At 38.6% G+C, this 23,914-nt stretch overlaps 1 protein-coding gene across 1 annotated transcript in view; it reads left to right on the top strand.

The window, feature by feature from the left end:
* Window positions 1-23,671, top strand: part of LOC146559641 (cGMP-inhibited 3',5'-cyclic phosphodiesterase 3A-like) — a 72,326-nt gene extending 48,655 nt beyond the window's left edge. The window contains exons 3-15 of the mRNA XM_085243285.1: window positions 3,150-3,295; window positions 3,369-3,484; window positions 3,602-3,845; window positions 4,086-4,162; window positions 4,849-5,045; window positions 7,134-7,271; window positions 7,520-7,631; window positions 8,511-8,618; window positions 9,231-9,430; window positions 10,398-10,601; window positions 11,299-11,460; window positions 14,992-15,241; window positions 15,970-23,671. Coding sequence (XP_085099411.1) covers window positions 3,150-3,295; window positions 3,369-3,484; window positions 3,602-3,845; window positions 4,086-4,162; window positions 4,849-5,045; window positions 7,134-7,271; window positions 7,520-7,631; window positions 8,511-8,618; window positions 9,231-9,430; window positions 10,398-10,601; window positions 11,299-11,460; window positions 14,992-15,241; window positions 15,970-16,283 — 2,268 coding nt within the window. The 3' untranslated portion in view covers window positions 16,284-23,671. The remainder of the gene's footprint in view (window positions 1-3,149; window positions 3,296-3,368; window positions 3,485-3,601; window positions 3,846-4,085; window positions 4,163-4,848; window positions 5,046-7,133; window positions 7,272-7,519; window positions 7,632-8,510; window positions 8,619-9,230; window positions 9,431-10,397; window positions 10,602-11,298; window positions 11,461-14,991; window positions 15,242-15,969) is intronic.
* The last annotated feature ends 243 nt before the right edge of the window (window positions 23,672-23,914 follow it).

Raw genomic sequence — 23,914 nt, 5'->3', positions numbered from 1 at the left:
AAGAACAGGCAGGTGTGCAGCAAAACACAGAATAACTCCAGCTTTGTGTCTTTTTTTCATTCTAGCTGAATTGGTTAATCCAACCTTTCGTTGTTTATACCGTTACAAAAACAAGCAAACATAAAAATGAAAAGTCACCATCGGTCCACCGGGCAAATGTATGCCCAATGGCCAGTCCAGCTATGCGGTCAGCTGGTGGGTAACAGGCATCTCCGAAAACGTTTAGAGCACTTCTGCAAATATGCGATGTCTTGATAATTCGAGCAGATATTTGAAGTTTACACAGCACCATTCTTGCATGAAAATATCTTTAAAGTTTATTTGTGACCCAGAAAGAGTAATATTTCAAACTCCGCCACTCTGTGTTCCTCCGCCACTGCCTCGTTTGAGTTTTGGACGAAATGGATTCTGGGATACTACATTTCGTCATTTTGAACTGATTGGAGACCAAAACAGCCAATCAGGGTTTTTTGCATCCAAGTCTGTGATTGGCTGGTTTTGTGGTACAACTATAACGGTGTACAGAAAGAGCTGAACGCACACGGGAAGAAATGTTGAGAGCGCAAGCAACACATTGCGAGCAAGCGCAAATGCAAAAACTGAGCGAGAGGGGCTGCTGTTTGTGTGTGTGTGTGTGTGCATGGATAATAGCAAACACTGAAATACATTTTTTGCACACAGCGATTACCTTTGTTCACTCAAATTGATCTTTTCTTCGCTCAAAATAAATTTCTCCTCAAAATGCAACACATGCACCTGCAAAATGTTTTTACGTGCGCTCAAATTTTTTTACGTGCGCTCAATTTTTTTTTACGTGTGCTCAGAATAGTGGCACAAAAATAACGCCATACTAAACAAGTAAAGGACGATCTAACAAGGAAAGATACATGCCCAGCATTATATCAATCACAAGACAGCCTCCCCCTATCTAAAAAATGTCTTTATTATCTATATTGTGAATATTCACAAAACTAACACTGAAACATGTGACTGATATCATAAACCTATCCAGAAAATGAGTAGTAAGGGCATGAGGAATAGCTCAAGTTAGAAAGAGAGTATTTTTTTCATATAAATCTTTTTACAAGAGGACTCATCTGCTGTCTGTTAGAAATAATGTAGGTTCAAGGCACTTTGCATTGGCTTTACTGTTCAGATTCGTAGACAGATTCATCCTTTATGTATTCTTTGTTTGTTTTAATTTCAGGGTTTAGAACCCCACTCAAAGTTTATGCAGAAAGATGAAGAAGTAAAAGGTTTTCATTGCTATATACTAGTGATGCTATTGATTGTACCTAAGCAGTGATGATCAGCAGATCACCCTAACCTCAAAGGTTCATGGTTGCCCATGAATAACCAATGAATAGAGGGACATACAAAAAATGAAAACTGGCATTACTATAGTTATGCCAGACTTATTATACTCCCCTCTATTATATTGAGTGAGTAAAGTAAAAAGTATTAATAATGTGCTCATAAAAACACAAAAATATTTAATTATATTTAAGCTATGTTTTTTTAGTTGTATTGTTGTACACACACACACACACACACACACACACACACACACACACACACACATACAGGTATTTACCAGGTATGTCTCTTTTGGCACATATCAGCGATCTTTTCCATTTCCTCCCTCACTGCTAGCCTGGTGGGGGCCTCTAAGATAACTAACAATGACGCAAATTCTTCCAGGGGGCTTTTTAATGTTTTACAAGGCCAGTGCTTCAAAATGTATGAAGGCACTTAACGTGAGCAAGGAAACTAAATAAAGTGTGTGATGCAATGCAGGACGGCCTACCAGGAAAGTGACTAGCAGCTTTAACAATGCCTGAGTGCACTCAAATGCCTGAGCCATGTAGTGGAACTCAATGAGATGCTGCCTCATTTTGGCTCACTGGGGATTTGTGAGACTGCATGTGGCAGTGGGTAATGTAGGTGATTCAACTCACTTGCACTGGCCTGTTGTATGGCTCTGAACTAAGGACAGAAATAGCAGTTACATAAAGGTAATCAGTACTATTGGTGACTGAGCTACAACTAAGCTTTGACCTTGCACAGCGAGACAGCAAAACCCTGTTTTTTTTCTTAATTTGTAGGTTTTGCTTGTAGTTCTTATTGAAAGTGTATCATTTGGCTGTTTATGTTATCAAGCTGCTACTGTTCAGGATATTTTTCTAATATTTAGCAACTTCCAGCTTCTGAACTAGCTTGTGTTAAACAAATTTTCTCTTTATATTACTCCTAGCAAACTTTGAAAATGGTTAAATTTTTACAAAGTTACTATACGATTTTATAAGATTGGCTCATAACTTATTTTTTATGCAGTGAAACCAATTTTCAAGTTTTTTTGTCACTTTTTCAAGCTACATTATTGTTGCATGAAGATGTTTCAGATATGCCCTTTAAAGTGGAATACCCCATAGTAATAATAAAATTTACAATAGAAAAAGCGCCAACAGCCATTCTCTCTCAGCCCACCCTTTTCTCTTTTACTCACCTCCTCAGTCATTCGTTCACACTCTGCTTGAGATCTTTGAATAGATTAAGTGCCACAGAGCAGAGTGAGCATGTGTGTATGTGAGGTTATCTGCTTGAGTGGATGCAAGTTTATTTTAGAAGAACATCAAATGTGATCCTCTGCTGCCCTCTATATTCTGCTGTAAATGTGTTTGTGTGCTCCCTTCAGAAAAATATGAGCTCATTAACTGCGTTCAGCTCATGGATTTACAGAGAAATGTCTAACACTGGGTTGATTAACACCATGGGGACGTGGTGCATGTCTCCCTTCTACTCTCTTTCACAACTGTCAAGTGTGCTCAGTGTGACCCTGCTTTCATCTGTATCTGTGGCCTCCACCTACAAAGCCGTTCCCTTTTTTGGGGTTGCCTCTCCGGTGCACCGTTGTCACTTTCATTTGCACCAAAGTGGGTGAAATTGATTCACAGTGGTTTATGCTTCCTAACTGAACGCAGTGATATCTCTGAAGTTTGACTGATTTTGACCACTGTGACGAAGAAGCATTCTCTTCATCATTTTTAAGCTGCGTTTTATTTAAAAAATCCCTTTACTTTTTAGAATTTCATAATGTTGCCTTAGCTACTTACCATTAGGTAACATCTACATGTTCATCTGTATTTCAGCGTCTCAGGCGGAGTCTTCCCCCAGGATTACTTAGGAGAATTTCATCAACTTGGACCACAACCACATCAGCTACAGGGCTGCCTACCATCGAGCCAGGCCCTGTACGCAGAGACCGCTCAGCCAGCAACAAACACACTACAGAAAGGTAACACGTCTTACTCAGAAGGTTTAACATTACTGTCATTTCTTTATCTGACTTTTCTCCTCCAATAAACCAGTGATTTTTGGAACAACTCAGTGATGATGACCATCTCAAAGAGTCGCTCCATGTCTGCCTCCTGTGCTGCCTCTGTCACATCCAACCACCTGTACAGCAAACCACTGGGAAGACCAGGTGTGTGTCTGTGAATCTATTTTACTGCAGAGTGTAGAACATTTCAGTTATTTTGGGTAAAAACAAAACAAACAAACAAAAAAAGCGAGTATTGATTTACAATGCAATCTTTTTCAGGTTTCCCTCCCTCCAACATATCACCTCTGGGCTCTCCTTGCTCATCTCCTCCTGTCCAGGGCACTCCTGCCTCCAGCCCTACGATAAAAATATGTTCAGTGCAGCTTCCTGAGCCGGCTGGGCCACTAACAGAGCTAGTACCTGGCTCTGTGGCCCCCAAAAGCCACCACAGAACCTTAACTCACAGCCAGAGCGCTCCGAGCTCCACCACCACTCACTGGCGGCCTCCATCACTCTGCGGCAGGTAATTTACACGCTATCACATACTAAATCAGTTATTTACTTACAATATATAGAGCGATTCTGACCGCAGAAAATTTGATTGTACAATTTATGTGTCATCTGCGTGTGAGTGGGGGAAATTAGTCACGTCATTAGTTTGCTCTGAGAATAAAGCAACATCCAAATTACCAGATGAGAGAGATCAATTAGGATGGACCGGTGTGTATACTCTGAATGCTTGTGTCTCTCTGCTCTCCGTTAGCTGTGGCAGGCCGTACAACAATCGACTAAACAACGGGGTAGAGTCTGAAGACAAAGGAGACAGAATACCCCACCCAGGTAATCAAGTAAAAAAATACATATTTTTCTGTTTATTCCAGATACAAATTAGAGCACAACTGATATTTCAGCAGATATCAGTTGTTTGTCAATCTACTGGTGTCGGTATTTACAGCAGCCAATAAATGTAAATTGAAAAAGTAAAGAAGAAACAACAGAAACACCCTTCAGTTATATACAGTTGCATAGTTTACGACATTCAAGCAGAATGTAAACAAGAAATCCACCACTCGTTATGGCAATAAAAGAGTTTGTTTTTGACACAAATTTTAGTAAGGATTCATAAATTTGTTTGTTTCATGTGTCTGAAACAAAAACATATCGGCTTACATATCGAGGTCTTTTAAGGTCTCGACCTTAAAATAATCTTATATAAGGCAGGATCTAAATCAAGGGCGCTTCACCTAGGACAGCTGAAGTTTTGGACATTTGGATTTTGATTATGTTTTCATGGAGTCATTATAAAAAAAAGGTCTTATAGTTAACATTAACATAGGATTAACTCCAGTTTTTAGTTAAACAGAAACATCTTTGTGTTCTAGTGATAATGTATTCTCAACAGAAGAAACACGTCTGTGTTCACTTCTGATGTGTTTAGTCCTTTTTAATGTGTCAAATCCAATGTGGCCATAAGTACTAGTGTGATTATTAAAGCTACCTTTCTAAATCGTGTCATGTTTTTCCAGATGAACGCGCAGTAGCGTCATCAGACTATGATAGCACGTACGACAGCACCTATGAGACCAACCACAGTGACAGCAGCGACTTTGCACAGAATGAAGAGGAAGCAGAGGGAGGCAAGAAGCCTCCTGAAGCAAGGGAAGGTTGCAGGGAGTATCCGAATGACGGCATTGTTCTTCACCCTGTCCTGCTCTCTTCAGAGGTAGACAATCAGACCTCACTTAATGTCCTTCCCCCAAAATAATTTCATTAAGAAGGAATAATTGAATCGACAATAAGAGCAGCACTACATCATTTGCGAATTATGTGAAACCATCTTATGATGTCATGAGCTAGCTATCCTCTATTAAGCAGCAACTATCTTTGAAAGTTACTTTAAAAAAGCTGGTTTTGCTTTAACAATATAAGTCAATGAGGCATAACATTACGGTCACCTGTCTAATATTGTGTTGTTCCACCTTTTGCTAGCAAAACAGGCCTGACCGAAGGTGTGCTGTGGTATCTGGCAACAAGATGTTAGCAGCAGATTCTTTAAGTCCTGTAAGTTGCCAGGTGGGGCCTCGCAACATCCTACAAATGTTCGACTGGATTGAAATCTGGGGAATTTGGAGGCCAAGTCAACACTTCAAACTTGTTGTGCTCCTCAAACCATTAATGAACCATTTTTGTTTTGTGGAATGATCCTGCTGAAATAGGCCAGAGCCATCAGGGAATACCGTTTCCATGAAATGGTGTACATGGTCTGCAGCAGTGCTTAAGTAGGGAACATGGATTTCAGTATCCTGGTGCCAGGTGTTCCAAAGTAAGCAACAGGCATTGATTTACAAAGAAAACATGACTCATCAGACCTTCTTCCATTGCTCTGTGGTCCAGTTTTGATGTTGTTGGAACTTTCAGCAGTGGACACTCTGACTGGTCTACAGCGATGCAGCCCATACGCAACAAATTGCAGTGAAATGTGTATTTCGAAGCCCTGCGACAGACTGGCAACCTGTCCAGGGTGTACCCCGCCTTTCGCCCTATGACAGCTGGGATAGGCTCCAGCGCCCCCCGCGACCCTGAAAAGGATAAGCGGAAGCGAATGGATGGATGGATGTGTATTTCGAAACCAACATCAGCATTTTGAGTTACAGCAGCTCATCTGTTGGATCAGACCACACTGGCCAGCTTTCACTCCCCACATGCATCAATGAACATTGCCCGCCGATGACCCTGTGGCTTGTTCACAGCTGTTGCTTCCTTGTATCACTTTTAATAGATACTGACCACTGCAGACTGGGAGCACCCCACAAGTGTCATAGGTAGGACCCAAACGTGGGCCTCACGGAGCACAACGTGAAAACTCAAAAACAGGTTTATTGCTTTGAAAACTTAACCAAAACATGAGGCAGGAACAAACCATCTAAACTGGGAAAAACATGAGCAGGAAGAAACACACTTATCTGACTGATGTGATGGGGGAAGCAAAACTGAACATCATACACACGAGAATGAAAAGAACTAAATAAAACAGGAAGTAAAAACACTGAGACCACAACTAAGACATGTGAACTTGACACAGCGATTGGAGAATAAACACACAGAGACATGACTGACTGGGGGGATGAAGAAAGGGAACAAAAACATGATAACTAAACACTGACTTACCCAATAAGGAACACAGACTGGAAACAAAGAGAAACTAACATAATCAAACAAGAAACTATGAACCACAAATAGACATAATGAAACTCAGAGGCACTAGGAAAAAATGAATAAATAGAAGACTATGAAGCTCCAAACCAAAACTCATCTTAACCAGAACGAACCAAAAACCCTATAGAACAGTGAGAACTATAATACAAAGATAACGAAAAACAATGAGAAAAAAGACAAAAGTGTGGGTCGACGAACCAAGGATCATGACATCAAGAGCTGCAGTTTTGGAGATGCCCTGACCCGGTCTTGTAGCCAACACAAGTTCGCCTTTGTCCAACTTGCACTAATCCTTATGCTTTCCCATTTTTCCTGCTTCTTATGTAAAAGGCTCACATGGCCCCTAATATATCCCACCCACTAGGAGGTGCCACGACGAAGAGATAATCAGTGTTATTCTCTTCACCTGTCAGTGGTCATAATGTTATGCCCGATTACTGTATGTCTACAGAGTGCATTAAGTAAACCAATATTCCTACTGTTGTGTCACTGTGATGACTGAAATTTTTAAGTCCTAAAGGTTATTTTACCTTACGTCCAAATATTTCTTTCACCACCCTGAACTTCTCTTTGTTCACTTACCTTTGCCTGACAGGACAAGCCAAACTTGGCCCCAGAGACTCTGTTAATGCCAGGGCTGGAGCCTCTAATGAGTCAGCTTAACAACTGGAACTTTCCCATTTTTAGTCTTGTGGAGAAGACTCACGGCAAGACGGGCTGCATCCTCAGCCAGGTAAATACTTTGTTAGTGAGGAAATGTTGCAACTTTAATGAAAACAAATGGTCATTAATTCAATAAACAGGAACTCATATTGTTGAGATTACATTTGCAGTAGACTTATGTAATTAGCAGCTTAACTGGATAAAGATGTTAGCTTGTTAATGCAGGTGGTGGAAAAATGAATTGATTTCTAATATGCATGATTTGATATCCAGGTGATTCACTGTAGTGTGTGTTTTCCTCATGGTGGCATCTCCCAGGTTTCTTATAGGCTGTTTGAGGACACAGGTCTGTTTGAGACCTTCAGGATTCCTGTGCGAGAGTTCATGAACTACTTCCATTCTTTGGAAAATGGATACAGGGACATCCCTTGTAAGTAGAAGGATCACATATTTAAGAAAAAAACAAAAAATGATCCATCATTACCTTTTGCTGCCACAAGGTGGATGTGTTGCTCATGAAATAAACTTTTAATAGCGTGTCTATTTTTCCTGCCTGCTGTTTACTGTGCAAATATATACTGAAAATGTGATGACACGAGCTTGAATTTATAGTGTGACAGATTAGATTATTTGAAGGAATATATTGTAAAATAGCTCCTAATCAAATACAAATAGATTTTAGCCTTTCTCTCAAAGCCTCCACAGGGTACATCAAGAGGGAATATTTTTACATGTTTGGGAATACTATGGATAAAGCCTACTTAGAGGCATCAATATCCATCTCATACATATGTGACGTTAATCAAACTATATCAGTCTTGTTGTCTATTTGTGACCCAGATTTTAAGCCATTGTTTGAATTGGCAGATTTACTCATAGCACTTCATTCATTATGCGAAAGACTGTGACCCAACATGTTTACAAGTTGTGTTCTTATTAAAAAACCTTCCAGTGAAACTTAATTAATCAAATCAATCAATTAATAAGTGTTTATTTTATATGGATTTTTATGTTACATCTCCATGTCTTCCATGGAGATGTAACATTATTTTTCTGTAAAAACGAGAGAAGTCGCTTCATCAGCCATGCACTGATGCAGTAGTAATCCATAGTATACAGTATACTTATATGTATACCAACTTTACATATTATATCGCCAATATATTTTAAAAGGACACTGCTTGCATTGAGGCCCAATGAGGTGACTACCATGATTGAGGGTATTTAAAACTAGTCAAGCTGGGACTTTTCCACTACGCTCTTACCACCCACACTGTTGTGAATCAGCACTTCATTTTACTCTCCTCAGATCACAACCGGATCCATGCTACAGACGTGCTGCATGCTGTCTGGTACCTCACCACTCAGCCTGTGCCAGGACTGCCCACCCTGCTGACTGAGAACGGAGTACACACTGGTGCGCTGTCTCCTACGCATACATTAATCTTCCTGATATTTCATGCAAAAAAAAAAATCATAATTTTAATTCCCGTCTGCCAGACTCTAGCAAGCCTGTTTCCACGTTGGTGTAAATCTTAAAGCTTAAGACACTCATAACTGTACCTAGACTGTACAGGACAGATATTCAGTCAGAGGATCAAAGTGCATAGATTGAAAATTAAGCTGACAATTTTGTTATTTATGCATTAATAACTTCTGTCACGAGGGACCAAGCTGAATAATTAGGACATACATTTAGTCGTTCTCATGGGTCCTGAACCAGAGCTAATGCTCACAACTTAACTAGATGTCGTCCTCAATTTTTATTCATGCTTGTTTACAAGTTTTGGACGGCATCACAAGTGCAGTGTGATAGCAAAATTACCCAGATATTCCCATATTTATTTTTATTGAAAGTAATTTTTTAAAATTATTTTTTCCTCCTGTTTGGTCAATGGCAAGATACTAAAAGTTAGTGATAATGCTGGCATGTCCTGCAGAATGAAGTAGACTTGCAGGCAACATTTGAGAGGAGCGATCAGAGGTCAGAGTCACTGATAGTTTGCCTGTGTTGTCTCTTTGGATGTAGACTCACAGAACGGCATTACACCTGGTGCCACAGGATTCCTGGTGTCCAAAATGAACCCTGTGCTGCAGGAAGGCTATGGCTGCCTGGCTGGTCTTATCCCTGCCCTGGAGCTCATGGCCCTTTATGTAGCTGCTGCCATGCATGACTATGACCACCCTGGAAGAACCAATGCCTTTCTAGTAGCTACCAGTGCACCACAGGTAAATAAATTCAGGAAAATGTTTGTGACCTGGAAGGCTTGAGGGAGGAGCCGTAGTGATGGCTGGATAGTGATCAATAAGACTGACGGATGGGAAAGTTCATTTACTGGGAAGCTAAAACTGGGAATGGAGTAGTGAAATGTCATCAATAAGGTCGCCCTGAGCGTTGTCCACATCAAGTTGTTGTGTGGATATTCATTAACCAAGTCCCTTCAGCAACTATACTGATCTTAGAATACTAACTGACTGAATTATTAGTTATGTGATAGTAATTAATGTTTTAAGGTAGATAAGCTCATAAAACTGAATGTCAGTAAGACGTCTTTTCATTAAGTTTATGTTTATGAAATGCTCCAGAGAGATGATAGGCAGCATATTACCAGTATTTGTTTATTATGAGCAGTGTAAACCTTTATAACGGTTCAGATGTAATTATGATGAGATAAGGAGTAATGTAAGCTGTCACATTAACTGCGCTTTGAGCTAAAATCTGCTTGTTTTGCTTATAATTAATATGAATGAAGCCGCTTATCCTGTTATCAAATGTTGTTACAAGAGCGTAAATGGTGTGAATATAAACGTACATAATGCTCAGACATGAGTACTGTTGTTAAAGAGCTTTAAATGAACCAAATACAAACATCAACATACAGCCAAAAGCAGATTAAGTTGTTAGTCTAAGCAGTTTACAGTTGAGACTGAGGCAATGCAGATGCTGCAGGTTTTAGGCAACATTATGGTAAAAAAGAAAGCCAGAATTAGCATCAACAAAAAAACGGATTCTTGTCAAAGTTTTGATTCATGTATGAGTTATTTTTATTTTTAGATTTTGGTGTACCAAATCCTACCTTAAAACCTAACATGTAATATTAAACATGGTTTAGTAAGCGACTCATTACTAAACTGGGAAGATTCATTCATTGACAGATATGAAATATTAATTTAAGTTTCTCCTTCTCCATTTTAGGCTCTTCTTTACAACGACAGGTCAGTCTTGGAAAACCATCACGCAGCTGCAGCTTGGAACCTCTTTATGTCTCGATCTGAGTATAACTTCCTGGTTAACCTTGAACACGTCGAGTTCAAGCGCTTCCGCTTCCTAGTCATTGAAGCTATCCTGGCCACTGACCTCAAAAAGCACTTTGACTTCCTCGCAGAGTTTAATGCCAAGGTAAATCAAATAAGCTACATAAACAGTATAAAACATGACCATCCATCATTCGTCTGTAATTACAATGCTGTTACTGACTCGACTTGATATTTGAATGCAAACTATGATGTGATATTTAGAATCCCCATTTAACAGTTCAAATTTCTAAATGTTGCCAATACAAACAAGACGCAGAATTTAAAGCACAGTTTTAACGATAAACATTTTAACGAGACTTTTTATGAAACTTTGACCTTATCTGACCTTGAAGAAGAGCTCAGAGGTCAAACGTGACACATTGTAAATCCTTAAATGGTACTTTCTATATATTGACAATACACGTTTTCCACCAACAACTTATTAAATTTTACCTTGAAGACCTTTATAATCCAAATTCTAATGGATTGTTAACGTCACAATAATCTACACGCCTACAAAGTTTTATTAGAAATCATTCAAAAATTTTGAGCTATCATGTATATGGACAGAAAGAGTGATACACACATGCAAACACTACCAAAATCATAACCTCCTTGAAAGAGATAATAAACATTTACTGCAGGCTCTTTTCATTTTTTTTCTGTAAAGGTCTCTTTCTGAAGTAACAGAGAATGTCTTTTTTTCACATTGTCTTAAATGCAAGGTCTATAAACCTTTCTACAACTAATCTATAAGCTCTGTTTTTGTTTTTGACAAAAACATCTTTCTAATTCCTTAGGTAGGGGATGAAGGAGTGTCTTGTATTGATTGGACCAATGAGAATGATCGATTGCTAGTGTGCCAGATGTGCATCAAGCTCGCTGATGTCAACGGGCCACTGAAGTGTAAGGAGCTGCACCTACAATGGACAGAGGGGATCGTCAATGAGTTCTATGAACAGGTATGTTCATGAAAATGTCTCCAATATATTCAGAGCGCAGTTTTGTTAAGTGTTCCCTTAAAAATAACTGCTTTCTAAATGTTCAGCATTTCACATAAAACTAACAAAACACAAAAAAACACAAGAATTATTTCAAAAAGAATTATACCAAAATATTCTTTCTTTAACTCTACACTTGCCCAAATCTTTAAATTTAAACAAAAAAAAACAAACTTAATAAAATCAACCATTTATTACTTATATATCAGTAATGGTTTAACACAATAAAACTCTACCTAAAATCCAGTGTGATCAGACTGGATATTTTGCTAAAGCCTAACTTGTGTGCCAAAGTACAAGCAATTGCCAGATGCCAAAAACCAAATAGTTATACAAAAAACTTTGAAATACAGGAAGTGCTGTGATGCACAGGAGCGCCTCTAGTAGTGTTTTCACTGTCATCATTTGTAAATAAACCAAAGTCCTGTTAGGAGTGGCTGTTGCAGAACGTTTATTAGATCATTAATGAGAGATATGAGGTCATTTTTTTTGTAATAGATTACTAACATAGTTTATGTATGATAAATATCTCAGTATTATTTCCATATTTCAGTCACATGAAAAATTATAAAGCTATGACAAGTTAAAACTATTTTACATTCAGGGATTAGGAGTTATTAATTGTAATTCAAGCTAACTTTCTGTACAAAAACAATACTTATTGTGTTTGATGTCACTGTTTTACTAACGAATCCTGTCAATATCAACCAATATCTTGTGAGAGTTAACCAAAAATGTTCTCATCTACAGCCTTATCAGTGATAAACACAATGTGATTTTCAGTGAAGGAAAATCCAAACACAGAACATTCACAGGAGTCAGTCAACATGACAAATAAATCCAGTGGGCAAAAAAGAGTGTAAAAAAAAAAATCTAAAAACAGAGGTCAGAGTTCACACAGAAGAAAACAAGGCAAGACAGAAAACACAACAAACACTAAGAATTCCCGGAAACCTTCCAGATTCCTAATTTCTTTCTAAGTACATTCTTCATGCCTTTCTTTGAATCCTCTTAACGTCTTAGCCCTTCTGCCAGACATGTGAGTAGAGGAGGCGAGTAAGAGACACGGGGAGTCAGTCAAGGAAACAGGCATTTAACTAAATGAGACATCCTGGCTTTGGAGTCGGATTTTTAAAACAATGTCAAGTAAATATGATGTTTGGCATGGCGGCATCCTAAATTGTTTTGGTGCAGACCAACTACTGCTGTGTTTCATTATTTCAGATGTCATTCAAGCATAACAGTGTGCTTCACAACTTTATTATTGAGGCCATCTTTCAAATAAATTGACATTGTGTCAAGATATCATACCTTTTTCTTTTATCAAACAAATACACAAGTAGTGAACTGAACAGTTCCTAAAATAACTTATTTGTAGATCCCTCCTCCCAATGTGGTTTGTGTATTTCAGCAGTTTAGCACAGAGGTAACAACACTTCCACACAAAGGATACACCTGTTGATCCTTCGTTACATCTGCTCTGGCAAGCTTTCTGTCTCCTCAATCCTCTGTCCTTCAAATTCATTTTAGGAACTGAGACAGTCATGTAATGAGATTGCTGTCCAGGTCACAGGCAGGGGGACGGAAAAGACGAGAAAAGAGGAAAAGTCTCTTGACTACACAAAGTAGCAAGACAATGAGGCAGGGAATAAAGGAAACTGGGAGAGTGACATTACAGAGGTGACAGGAAATTGGAAATTAAAGCTAAGAAACAGACACAATGAACTAAACCTTTAAAAACTTCCAGTATGCATGAAAGGCATTTCATTTCTTGCCCCTAGAACATTTCTCTAAGGTATAAATGTGTAGCCACATGTTCCCTCTGACAATAACTGAATATTGAAAACATTTACTTATTAGCTCATGTATTTATTACAGCCGCTGTAGATGGATGCCTGGCAACAAATCCTGCTATAAACTCACAAGACCATAAAGATAACAAGCAAGGATTTTGTAGACAGCATAGCACTAATTTGAAAACTTTATTTATTTCTCAGCGGTACCCACAATATAAATTCCTCTCAAATCAGGTCTTTATGTTAGACATACAGGCTGGGACAGAAGCTTGTTATCACAAGGTTGCTTTGACAGCCACCAAACTTAGCATCAGAATGTGTATTATCTATTTAATCCTTTTTAATGAAGGGAAAACTCAGAGAAAGGATATCAAACCAGTGTTCAGCAGCGAGAAACCTCTAATCTGAACATTGCTGATTCCCGAGGAAAGCGACATGCCTCTCATGTCTGCTGCTTAGCATTCTGGTGTTCCTCTGGAAGCTTTGGCTCAGTTGTCTTAAAAAACTTTATGGATTATGTAAGTCCTTTGAGTGACAGCATCCCGGGGGGATGGGGGTTGGGGGTGAGAGACAGGGTGGCGAGGGACAGAGCGTATGCGCATGCTTTGCTTTCATAGAGGCGCATGACCTAAATGTGCCATCCTTTGACAGCACTCATTCACAGTCGCACTGAGGAAGATCACAAGTGGAACGAGGCTCTCTGTGACATCAGAGTCAGCGCAGATATAAACGCACACACACACACAAACATGCGTGAATTTTCATCATGCACTGCAATGCACCAATTTAATATTCTACACTTTAAAAATACTCACTTAAAACAAAGTTTCTCTGTTTGATTGTGCCGTGTCTATAAATACACACACACACACACTTTTCACACACAACCACTAGTGCGGTGCACTGACGCCATCCAGGTTTCTGGTTTCCATAGCAATTGGAGCTCTTGGCCCTCTGTCCTCCCGGTGAATAGCTTTGAAAGCTCTAACATCATATAACAAACATAAAAGCACAGTACAGGACTGTCACGATGTATTAAAATACAATACAAGCTGTGTGGTCGTGGGTAATCCAACACAAACCACACGATTTGGGGCAGATATGACTCCGCTTTGGTTTTCTTTATGTGGCCTCCATTTACAGTATACGACTGTTACATAGATAAATACTTAAACAAATCATAATTACAGTTTATCTGATGCGGAGTCGTGCACCCAATCTATACATACACAGCAAAGATAATTAGATTTGTGTCTGCATTTACTGGTGGTGACCATGTGGTTACAAATATAAAGATCACAGTCACCATTACTCTGGAAAATTTCTGCAGGCAGCCTCATTTGGATGAGTGATACATACAGATCAGCCATAGTTTGAACTGATGTTTTTCTATTTGTAGTCTTCTTGACCTACTTTCAAGAGACTGTGCCCAGAGGCAGCATATCTGGAAGTTTCTGTGCTTGCCACTTGAGTTATACAGAAGACTAGATGCATAGCTGTGTTTACCTTTGAGTGATATCGTGTTTAATTCATATATTGATTTATTTTAATACAGAAATTAGTTTATGCTGTGTAAAAGCCCTTATTCTCTGCCATCTTTAAAAATGTACAGCTCTTGAAGGAGAGAGTGCAAGACACATCATTTATATTTAATAATTCCTGTTATTCTTACGTTTTCATATTTGTACTCTGCCAGGGCGATGAAGAATCATCCCTGGGCCTTCCCATCAGCCCATTCATGGACAGGTCTGCTCCACAGTTAGCTAAACTGCAGGAATCATTCATTACTCACATCGTGGGACCACTGTGCTCCTCCTACGACTCAGCTGCTCTTATGCCGGGACACTGGGTTGATGAATCTGAGGGAGACCAGGAAGGACAAGATACAGAAGAGGAGGATGAGGATATGGCAGATGAGGATGCATCAACAAGTTCTGACACCTCGCGTATGTCAGTCTCTTGATTATTCATGTTGTAGGGAATACCTAACGTATGTCGCTGAATCGTTCCTGTGAGTATTCACTGCATGGGAGGACATGTTCCAGGATAGACTTTCTGTCATTATTTTTGACTCATTTATCGACATTTAATGCAGCTAGTTTCTGCTGCTGTGATAGATGCAAAAAAGACACACAGTATTAATAGTTGAGAACACTATTAATTACTACACATATTCCTAATGGGATAAATAGTTATCATTTGCTTTCTTGCAACAACAAGTGCAACAGTTATCATCAGCATCTATAATTTATTATTTGAAATTCCAGTTCTTTTGATTTTCATATATATGATGCTCATTTCATCATCCCCCTGCAAGTGCAATGTTAGTTTCTCTTTTTACAGTAGTTACGTGCATCACGCTCCCTTTATTCCTGTAAGTAAAAATAAAAAAAACAAACAAGGAAACCACAGTACTCTTAAATTTTGCTTTTAGCACAAAAATAATATATGTGTGTGTATATATATATATATATGTTAATTATCTCACTGTAAAGGTGCAGACTCACTGTTTTCCTGTTTCATGCCTTTCTCGTAACGCATGTGTAAAATGAATATGATTCCTATCTTGTAGCTCTCTGCAAGAGAGCAAATGAGCATGTTTCCCGAAAATCTTCTATTTCTACTCTTTTTCAATCCCAGAATCTTCTCTAACTGTTGGTTTTCTGTCTGACAGAGCGGCAAGAAGCCAAAAAGGTGAGCAGGAGGAAAGTGTTTTGCCAGATCACACAGCATCTTTTGGAAAACCATGAAATGTGGAAAAGAGTGCTTGCTGCAGAAGCCCAGGAGGAGGCTCAGGAAGAGAATCCAAACTGCATTGGCAAGCCCACCGATCCAATAACAGCCATTCACGAGGAAGAGGAGGAGCAGGCAAGCAAAGAGGAGTTGACTGATGGCCTTAATGAAAGGGAAGAGGTGCCAGCTATAGAGGAAGAGGAGATCTTTCCACAATTGGACACTTCAGGAGAAAAAGAGGAAGAACCTGAGTGAAATGATGAACTCTGACCTCCTCTTAAACCAGGAATCTGAACGTTGTCCAAAACGTTTTTGGGTTTTTTTGTTTTTCTTTCCTAACTAAACTCTTTATATGGTAGCCAGCACATCACTTTGACACAACACTGTAGAGGATGTTTTGGGTAAAATGTGCCTAACAAAAACAGGGTTGAGGACAGGGATAAACTCGTACCCAGTGCATCTGACGAGGAGAGAGATGTGAGATGAGCAAGAAGATGAAGCGACAAATGAGGGAAAATAGAGAAAAACTCAGACTGAGTAATCAAGATGGAGTGCATTTGTTTGTTTTGCTGTTTGTTTTAGTTTGGATTTGGCACCCAGACTGCTCATCTTGCACTATGGGCCAACCACGCTGATTCACATCTTCACTCCACCAGTGAGTAATACACTGTCACCCCGCTCCCCCCCTCCCACACACACACTCCTGTCTTTAGTTCCCATGCTATCAGCACACTTTGGAGCCACGCAGCTGCTCGAGGATGTGCACCAGGCCCCTTCTCCGTGAACACAATGGGATGAAAGCCAGCGGAAAAGCCGTGTCCACTGAGCCTCTGCCACGTGAATTTCAGGAGGAGATTGAAAAAAAGAGCCAGTGGTCATGCATTGTGTACACACACTTCACACAGACACACACAGTGCTATAGCAGAAACACACTCCATGCTCAGAACAGATAGGAAGTTTAACAAAGAACTCTGTTGCACCAAAAGCTTTATTCTCATTCAAGGAAAAACATACAAAGCAATGTTTTGTTCTTGTCAAACAATGTTAGTCAGCAATCATTTCTCCCTTTCTTTTGTTATAATTGGTTCAGCGCACCTACACGTTTCCAGTCTGCATAACTCAGGAAGGCAGAAACCCTTAGAGATCGAGAAACAAAAAAAGGACCTCTAGTGTTCTTGTCCTTTTAATTGTCACTGCTTCTGCCTTTTTTGTCACTTCAGTGCGTCCCCAGCAGAGTGTGGTTCTCTTTGTACAACACCTAATGCACATTAATATTAATCACACTACAGCTAACTCTCAAGAAAGAAACCAGTCGGTAATATAAGGTGTTTTCGTATTGCAAGCACATATAATCTGTGCCCACATTTATGGGACCTCTCAACTTGGATCAATCTTTAAGGGATTTGTTAAAGAGAAGAGATTCTGTTTCTCTCCAGTGTAACTTCTAGGCTGGTATGTAGGCCAAATGTTTCAGAAAGTGCAGTAATCCGCCATAGTGGACTAGGCCAGAGCTGAGTCACAGCTCCAAATTACCCAAGAAGATTTACGTTAATAAGACATTTCAACACTGTGAGGCTTATTGCCATGCAGGAGGTGCTGTGCGCCCACAAAAAAACTATACATGGAAGCGTATGACCGGGTCCACACGCATAGGGGTATTCTTTCAAACAGGGGTTTTCTTTTGTTGTTCTAAGTAAATAAATCTGATAAAACACCCTTAAAATGTTTCTGTCCACATGAATGCAAAAGCAGTTAACGAGCCAAGAGTCAGTGATGTACATCTACAGTTGCTTAAAATTGCCTCATGTAAACAAAAGATATGATAGCGTGAACTTTGACCTCTCGAGCCAAAAAACCTTTGGAAAGAGTTTAGAAATATCAGCACCATGAAGCCTATCTGTGTTTTGGAGTGACTTTTAATGATACATAGAAAAAGCTGTTAAAATAACTTTAAAGAACTAGTTGTTTCACTTCCATAAAAAGCCAAAGAAAGTTATAGTGGAAACAGTAAGCCCCTTACATTTCTGAATCCAGCTTAATAATTAACCACATGTACACAAATATATGATATTTACTATCTATTTATTGAATGATGTAGTTTACCTACTATTTTTTGAGAGACTATTTCTCTTCACTCTTTTATTAATGTCACTGTTTGCGCTCGTCTTTGATGTCCTTGGACATTCATATTTGCTGTAATGGAAGAAAATGTGTGAAAAAAAAGAACAGCCTCGGTAATGAGGCTTATTAATGGAAGAATCCTTTCAGCTGGACTTGGAGCTGCTCATGAGAGGTCAGAGGGGTCTCAGATCTTTGTCACAGTTTAGCTGATTCTTTCTGGTGTAAGTCTTTGAAGATGAGCCAGTTCAGTTGGATTCAAAATCATGTGATGATCCACTTCTCCAATTCTCCAAACCGTATTACAGGGATATGCAGTGTAGTGTATTTGATCTGACGTCAGAAAAGCAACAGGGGCTCTTTGTGGATTCAGATCTCAAGAATTTAGGTTACTTAGTTTCTTCATGCAGTGAGTTGTAATGGACAGTTGTTTTTCTTTTATCATATTTGCAAAATAAAAAATGGATGCATTCATTTTGACAAGACTTTTTTTGGGAACCTGCCTGACACTTGAGGTAGGATCAAGGTAGAGATATCGAAGAGGCAGTACAGCATTGTTGACCTGTAGCAATGGATTTTCTGCTTCTGTGGTAAATCTCTGTAGCAGTTTGACAGATTTTATTATTTCATAACGCAACAATTTAGGGCTGCTCAATTAATCGAATTTTAATCACGATTACGATCTGGGCTTTCAACGATCATTAAAAATGACGGAGCCGATTATTAGCCCCTCCCTAATTTATCACACCTTAAAGGCCGGTCCGTGAAAATATTGTCGGGCATAAACCGGTCCGTGGCGCAAAAAAGGTTGGAGACCGCTGATTAAGAGGACCCGAGGGAAGCTCGGAAAGCTAAGCAGAAGTTATTTGGAGAGTGACTGCCGTTGGTTGAAAAGAGAGTTTAAAAAACAAACTTCAGTGGTGTTGCACACTATTTTATATTATTTTTTAAAGTCATTGTTAACCCTTTAAAGCCGGTCAGAGCAGCACGCTCCGTTTTGCGTAACTATTTTTAAATCCCTGTAGAACCTGAACCGTGTAAGCTAGCGCAATAATTTGTTTTGCATATGAAACCGGAGGAGTTGTACTTACAACTTATGCCATCAGCTTGTCCTCGGTCACGGTTTCGTTCCACATATAGCTTTGCAAAAATTGCATAAAAAGCGCTTGCAGGAACAAAAACATAATATTCCAGAAACAGGCTTCGCCGTTCCTATCAGCTGTTCGTAACACTTCCCACAGTGAAATGATGCACATGCTGTTTTCTTTGCAAATTTGCATCATAGGATTGTTTTTTGTTTTTCCTGCAGTATATAAAAATTGCTGTATCTCCAAAATAAAACTATGAAGACACTCAAAATAAATTTCCTGTGGTGGGAAACTATTTTTTGCAACTTTATTGTATTTAAAGTTTTGAGGGATAAGCCTCTTAAATTTCTCCAAGTAGAAATATATGTAAACAAAACAAAAGCGATCTTCAATTTTTTTTGTAGTTTATTGCACTTTTTTGCAATTTATGTAATTACTATGGACTTAATGCATACATATTATTAAAATATGGGCTATAACAGTTGTATTGATGTTTAGCAACTTGAAATGCTCCCACAAATGGCACTACAGCATGTAAAAAAATAAAAAAAAAAAGCTCTGGCGGACTTGGTTCTATAGTAGGTCTTAAAGGGTTAAATAAATATCGTCAAATAATCGTGATCTCAATTTCAGTGAAAATAATCGTGATTATCATTTTTGCCATAATCGAGCAGCCCTGCAACAATTTCAAATCCCTCAAAGAGTGTAAACAATTTGAAGCCACAGACGTCACGCGTGACAGGCTAGCTTTGGCTTGGCAATTCTACTTGTACCTGAAGTGATTAGACAGGGATTAGAGGAGAGCATTAACAGGGCGGAAACATTTACAATGAAAACAGCAGCGCTGAAATTAAACCTAAAAAGAAAACTGTGACAGAAATATAAAAAGCAGCATTACACTTTTCAGTAAGTGTACACTTTATGCAGTTAGATGTTAAACACTGGATCTCAGTCACTAAGAAATCCATCAAACAGGTTTGTTTGCTTATTTTTACTGGCTACCTTTACTTGTTCTATTGTAACCCAATTTCTTAACTCAATTAGAGTTTTGCTAATACTCTGGTAATACTGTGTAAATCTGCAGCTGTATCCATTGCACTGTTATCAAAATGTCCATTGTGCAAAGGAGGGCTAAACAGTGCAGCATAATTCCCTTTACTGCTTATACCCTGTACTTACAAAGGAGTGCAGTACCACAGCTTCTTTTTTAATACTATGAAAAAAAAGGCCTGCACTAACTAAATCCTGGGCTTTTTGTTCATGTTTCAGTTCAAGTTGAAAGCCCCTTGGTGTTTGAAGTCTTTTTTATTTACAGTTGCTATCACTCAAACTCAAAGAGGGAAAAACTTAATTAGGTTTTCATTAATAAATTATATTTAGCAAAAACACAAATCAAAGCAGAATTACCTTCAGCATTGATGTCAATCACACAAAAGTCCCTGACTAAAATTCTTTTTTAAAAAAAATTTGACAATTAAAAGAAAAAGGAAGAAAAAGTAAAAGCAAATCGATATGTGATTTGTTTGGTAGCAAAAACTGCAGCACTAGTCATATTTGCATATTTGTAGCATGTGCGGCAATCCGCTCTTGGCTTTACGTGTCACTTCCTGGACCAGTCGTCTTCCACTAGCCTTTCTTTGCATTGGCTTGTTCTGATAGGTTCGTTTATAGCAGGTAAAAATGACCTGTACACACCAGCTGATACACAACAGAGCAACACAACTGTAGATCAAGACATTATTTAGGTTTGCAAGCTTTTAAACTTGAGTTTTAAAAAAACATCGACCCACCTCACTGCAAGAAGCTGCAATCCTCCTGTCGTACACGTGAATGAGCATGAGCGCCATGCGCTGTAAATACCTGATGCACTATAGAGTATATCAGTACCTCACGTATAATCTAATGTGAACTCTACTACATTGGATATTTCATGTTTCACACCTGTATGGTCCCATTCTCCACCTGTGTTTGGGGGTTTTGTAGACTGTTTCAGATCTCTTTACTTTGTTTTCATTTATCAGAAATTTGAAACTTAACAGATCAGTCAAAAGAGAAATTTACCCTTTGGACACTTCAAAGAGACTTAAGTCAAAGCTGTGATATCGTTTCAAGTTGTTATTTAGTTTATTATCATATTCATTTCAATAATCCAAGAACGCTGCAGCGTGTTGCTGTGTAACATTTTAGGGTTTTAACTAGAGATGAATGATGAACCGGTCAAGGTTTCAAGGGTCACGTGTTTTAGCTTCTCACTACAAATCATATTCTTTAATCGTTGCTAACCATATTTCAATAAGGACAGATCACTCGGAAGAACTGAACATAATTTATTGAGAAAGAGGAGTTAATGTGTTTGACTCCGATGAGCCATCATGGCAGAATGGAATCCTAGCAGTGCAAGGATTTAGGACAGGACCCACCGGCGTCTAGATGCTGGTGGTGGCAGTGAAGACTGAGGCTTGAATAGAGCTCTGACTGAAGTGGCTGAGGTGGAGATGGGAAGGAGGTGGTACGCAGGACAGACAGTCTGAAAGGTAGAATGACGGAGAGCACAGATTTAAACCATTCTAAGTGCAGGCTGATTGGCTCAAAGAAGGCAGGCGAGAAGATGATTGGACTAGTGTAATGATGTCAGGATTGAGAATGACAGCGTGCGAAAGGGGTAGACGTGTGAAGAGAAAAGCAGCCGAACACCCAGGAAAAGCAGGCAGATGGGTGAATACAGATCTTCCTTATTGAACTAACTTAAGCTTCATTTAAATGTACGCTTTACAGTTTTAGATTTGAGTCTTTCCTGCATTTCAAGGCAGCCGTTGGTTTTGTTTCATATATGCACAATAATTAAAGAAGAAAAATCTGTTAGCACATGCTAGAAATTTACTCGAGGTTGACAACGCATTCAAGTGAGAAAAACAGTTATTTTTGCTAATGTTTTAATATTGTTGAATCCATCATGTAATTTAAATCGAGCTTTGCATTATGTCAAGAAAACTTCATGAAGACCTAATGTTAACTGAGACGTAATAGATAACTTTTAAAACGTTTTGCATAACTAACAGGAAACCAAAGAAAGCCTGTTTTGTGAAACACGGCTGCATTGTGTAATTTAAAGTATACACTATAGCTGATTTGGAGTAAATAGGCCGATACATGGAAAGCTAGCGACATGGTTAGCTGAAGAATCTGAGTAAAAAATTCTTTACTAACACAAAAAATGTCACATCTGTCAGCTTTTTGTTCTTTGTCATCACAGCAGCACTGGTCAGTGATTTGTACCAGGCAATCACATGGCAGTCATAACTCTTATTTTCTCTTAATTGAAAAAAAAAAAAAAACAATATTAGAAATATTAGTTATAAAAAAAGAGAGAAACAAACAAGAAAACTGCAGGGTCATAAACTACCCAGTTATTTCACTTTATAAGAGCCAGCATGAGCCAGTTTCCTTTAAATGTTGAGGGGGAGATTGCCAAACACTGGATGAGCTTGTGCAAACCAAAGAAACTTTTTGAACGATGCGTTTTTTTGTGATTTGCACAGAAACAAGCCCTAAAAGGAGCATGTTTTTGGTCAGTGTTATTCCAATACTGGTGAGGGTATCTGAATATGCATATATATTTTGTTCTGTGAAGATAAAAATGAATTCAAGAATTATTGGTATCCATCTGGCATCACCACCGCTCACGGTGACGTGCACGTTAACTGCCTGTTATTCTTTCACTGCCATGTCAACAGGCACCAGTAGCAATGTAACCGGCCTACTGTTCTGTTCGTAGACTGAAGCTCTTGTACTTGTTTTTTTCTTTTCTTATTTGAACCAAAAAAAAAAACTTTTCTTTTTGTATTGTTTGTTGTTTTGGCCAATTTCAAAGGGGAACATGCTCCTGTGCCATTTTCACATATATGTATGTAGACATTGTTTGAATGCTATATTCGTTAGTTTTCCTCTTTCGTCAGAAAGGAAACCAAAAGTCTTTTTTTCACAACTTTAAGCACGATAAAGGAGACTGGTATGTTTTTATCTACTATAGCAGGCACTTCACAGATTCAATTCTTTCCTTCTCTTTAGTATCTTGCACTTAAACACATGTAGCAATACCAACAGGATGAAGAAAATGTGTGATTCACCAATATTTAAGTGAAATTTGACATTTTATTTCAAGATATTGTTTGACTTTGTATAAAAAATATATACTGTACAGATTCAAAAGTATATTATGACAAAAAAAAACTTTTAGAAAAATATTTATTTTTACTGTTTTGGAATTTAGACACAATACTGTAGCTCCTCTATTGCCAGACTTACTGGAAGTGCCTCTTGATAATGTATTACAAAATAACTATACAATATATTGGGATTATTAAAACCTGTCACTAGCAGAGCAGTGTTGTTGTTGTAATGTGAATATTGTTGAATAATAACATTTATAAATGCTTCACGTGTGTGTCTTTCTTTGGTCATTTCTCCAAAAACTCACAGGACTCGCTCTTTAAAGAAATACACAGATATGTTTTATTATGGTAATGTGTTTTCTGCATGACAGAAATTTGAATTTATAATTACACTTTAGAATGTACAGTCACCGGCCACTTTATTAAGAATACATGTTCAACTGCTTGTGAGCGCAAAGATCGATTATATGACAGAAACTCAGTGCATTAAGGCATGCAGACATTGTC

The sequence above is a fragment of the Mchenga conophoros genome, linkage group LG14, assembly GCF_057382185.1.
Source record: "Mchenga conophoros isolate Kocher_MC1m ecotype Shallow Benthic linkage group LG14, M_conophoros_male_GT1.1, whole genome shotgun sequence".
Taxonomy (NCBI): domain Eukaryota; kingdom Metazoa; phylum Chordata; class Actinopteri; order Cichliformes; family Cichlidae; genus Mchenga; species Mchenga conophoros.
This window is presented reverse-complemented; position numbering and strand designations above follow the sequence as displayed.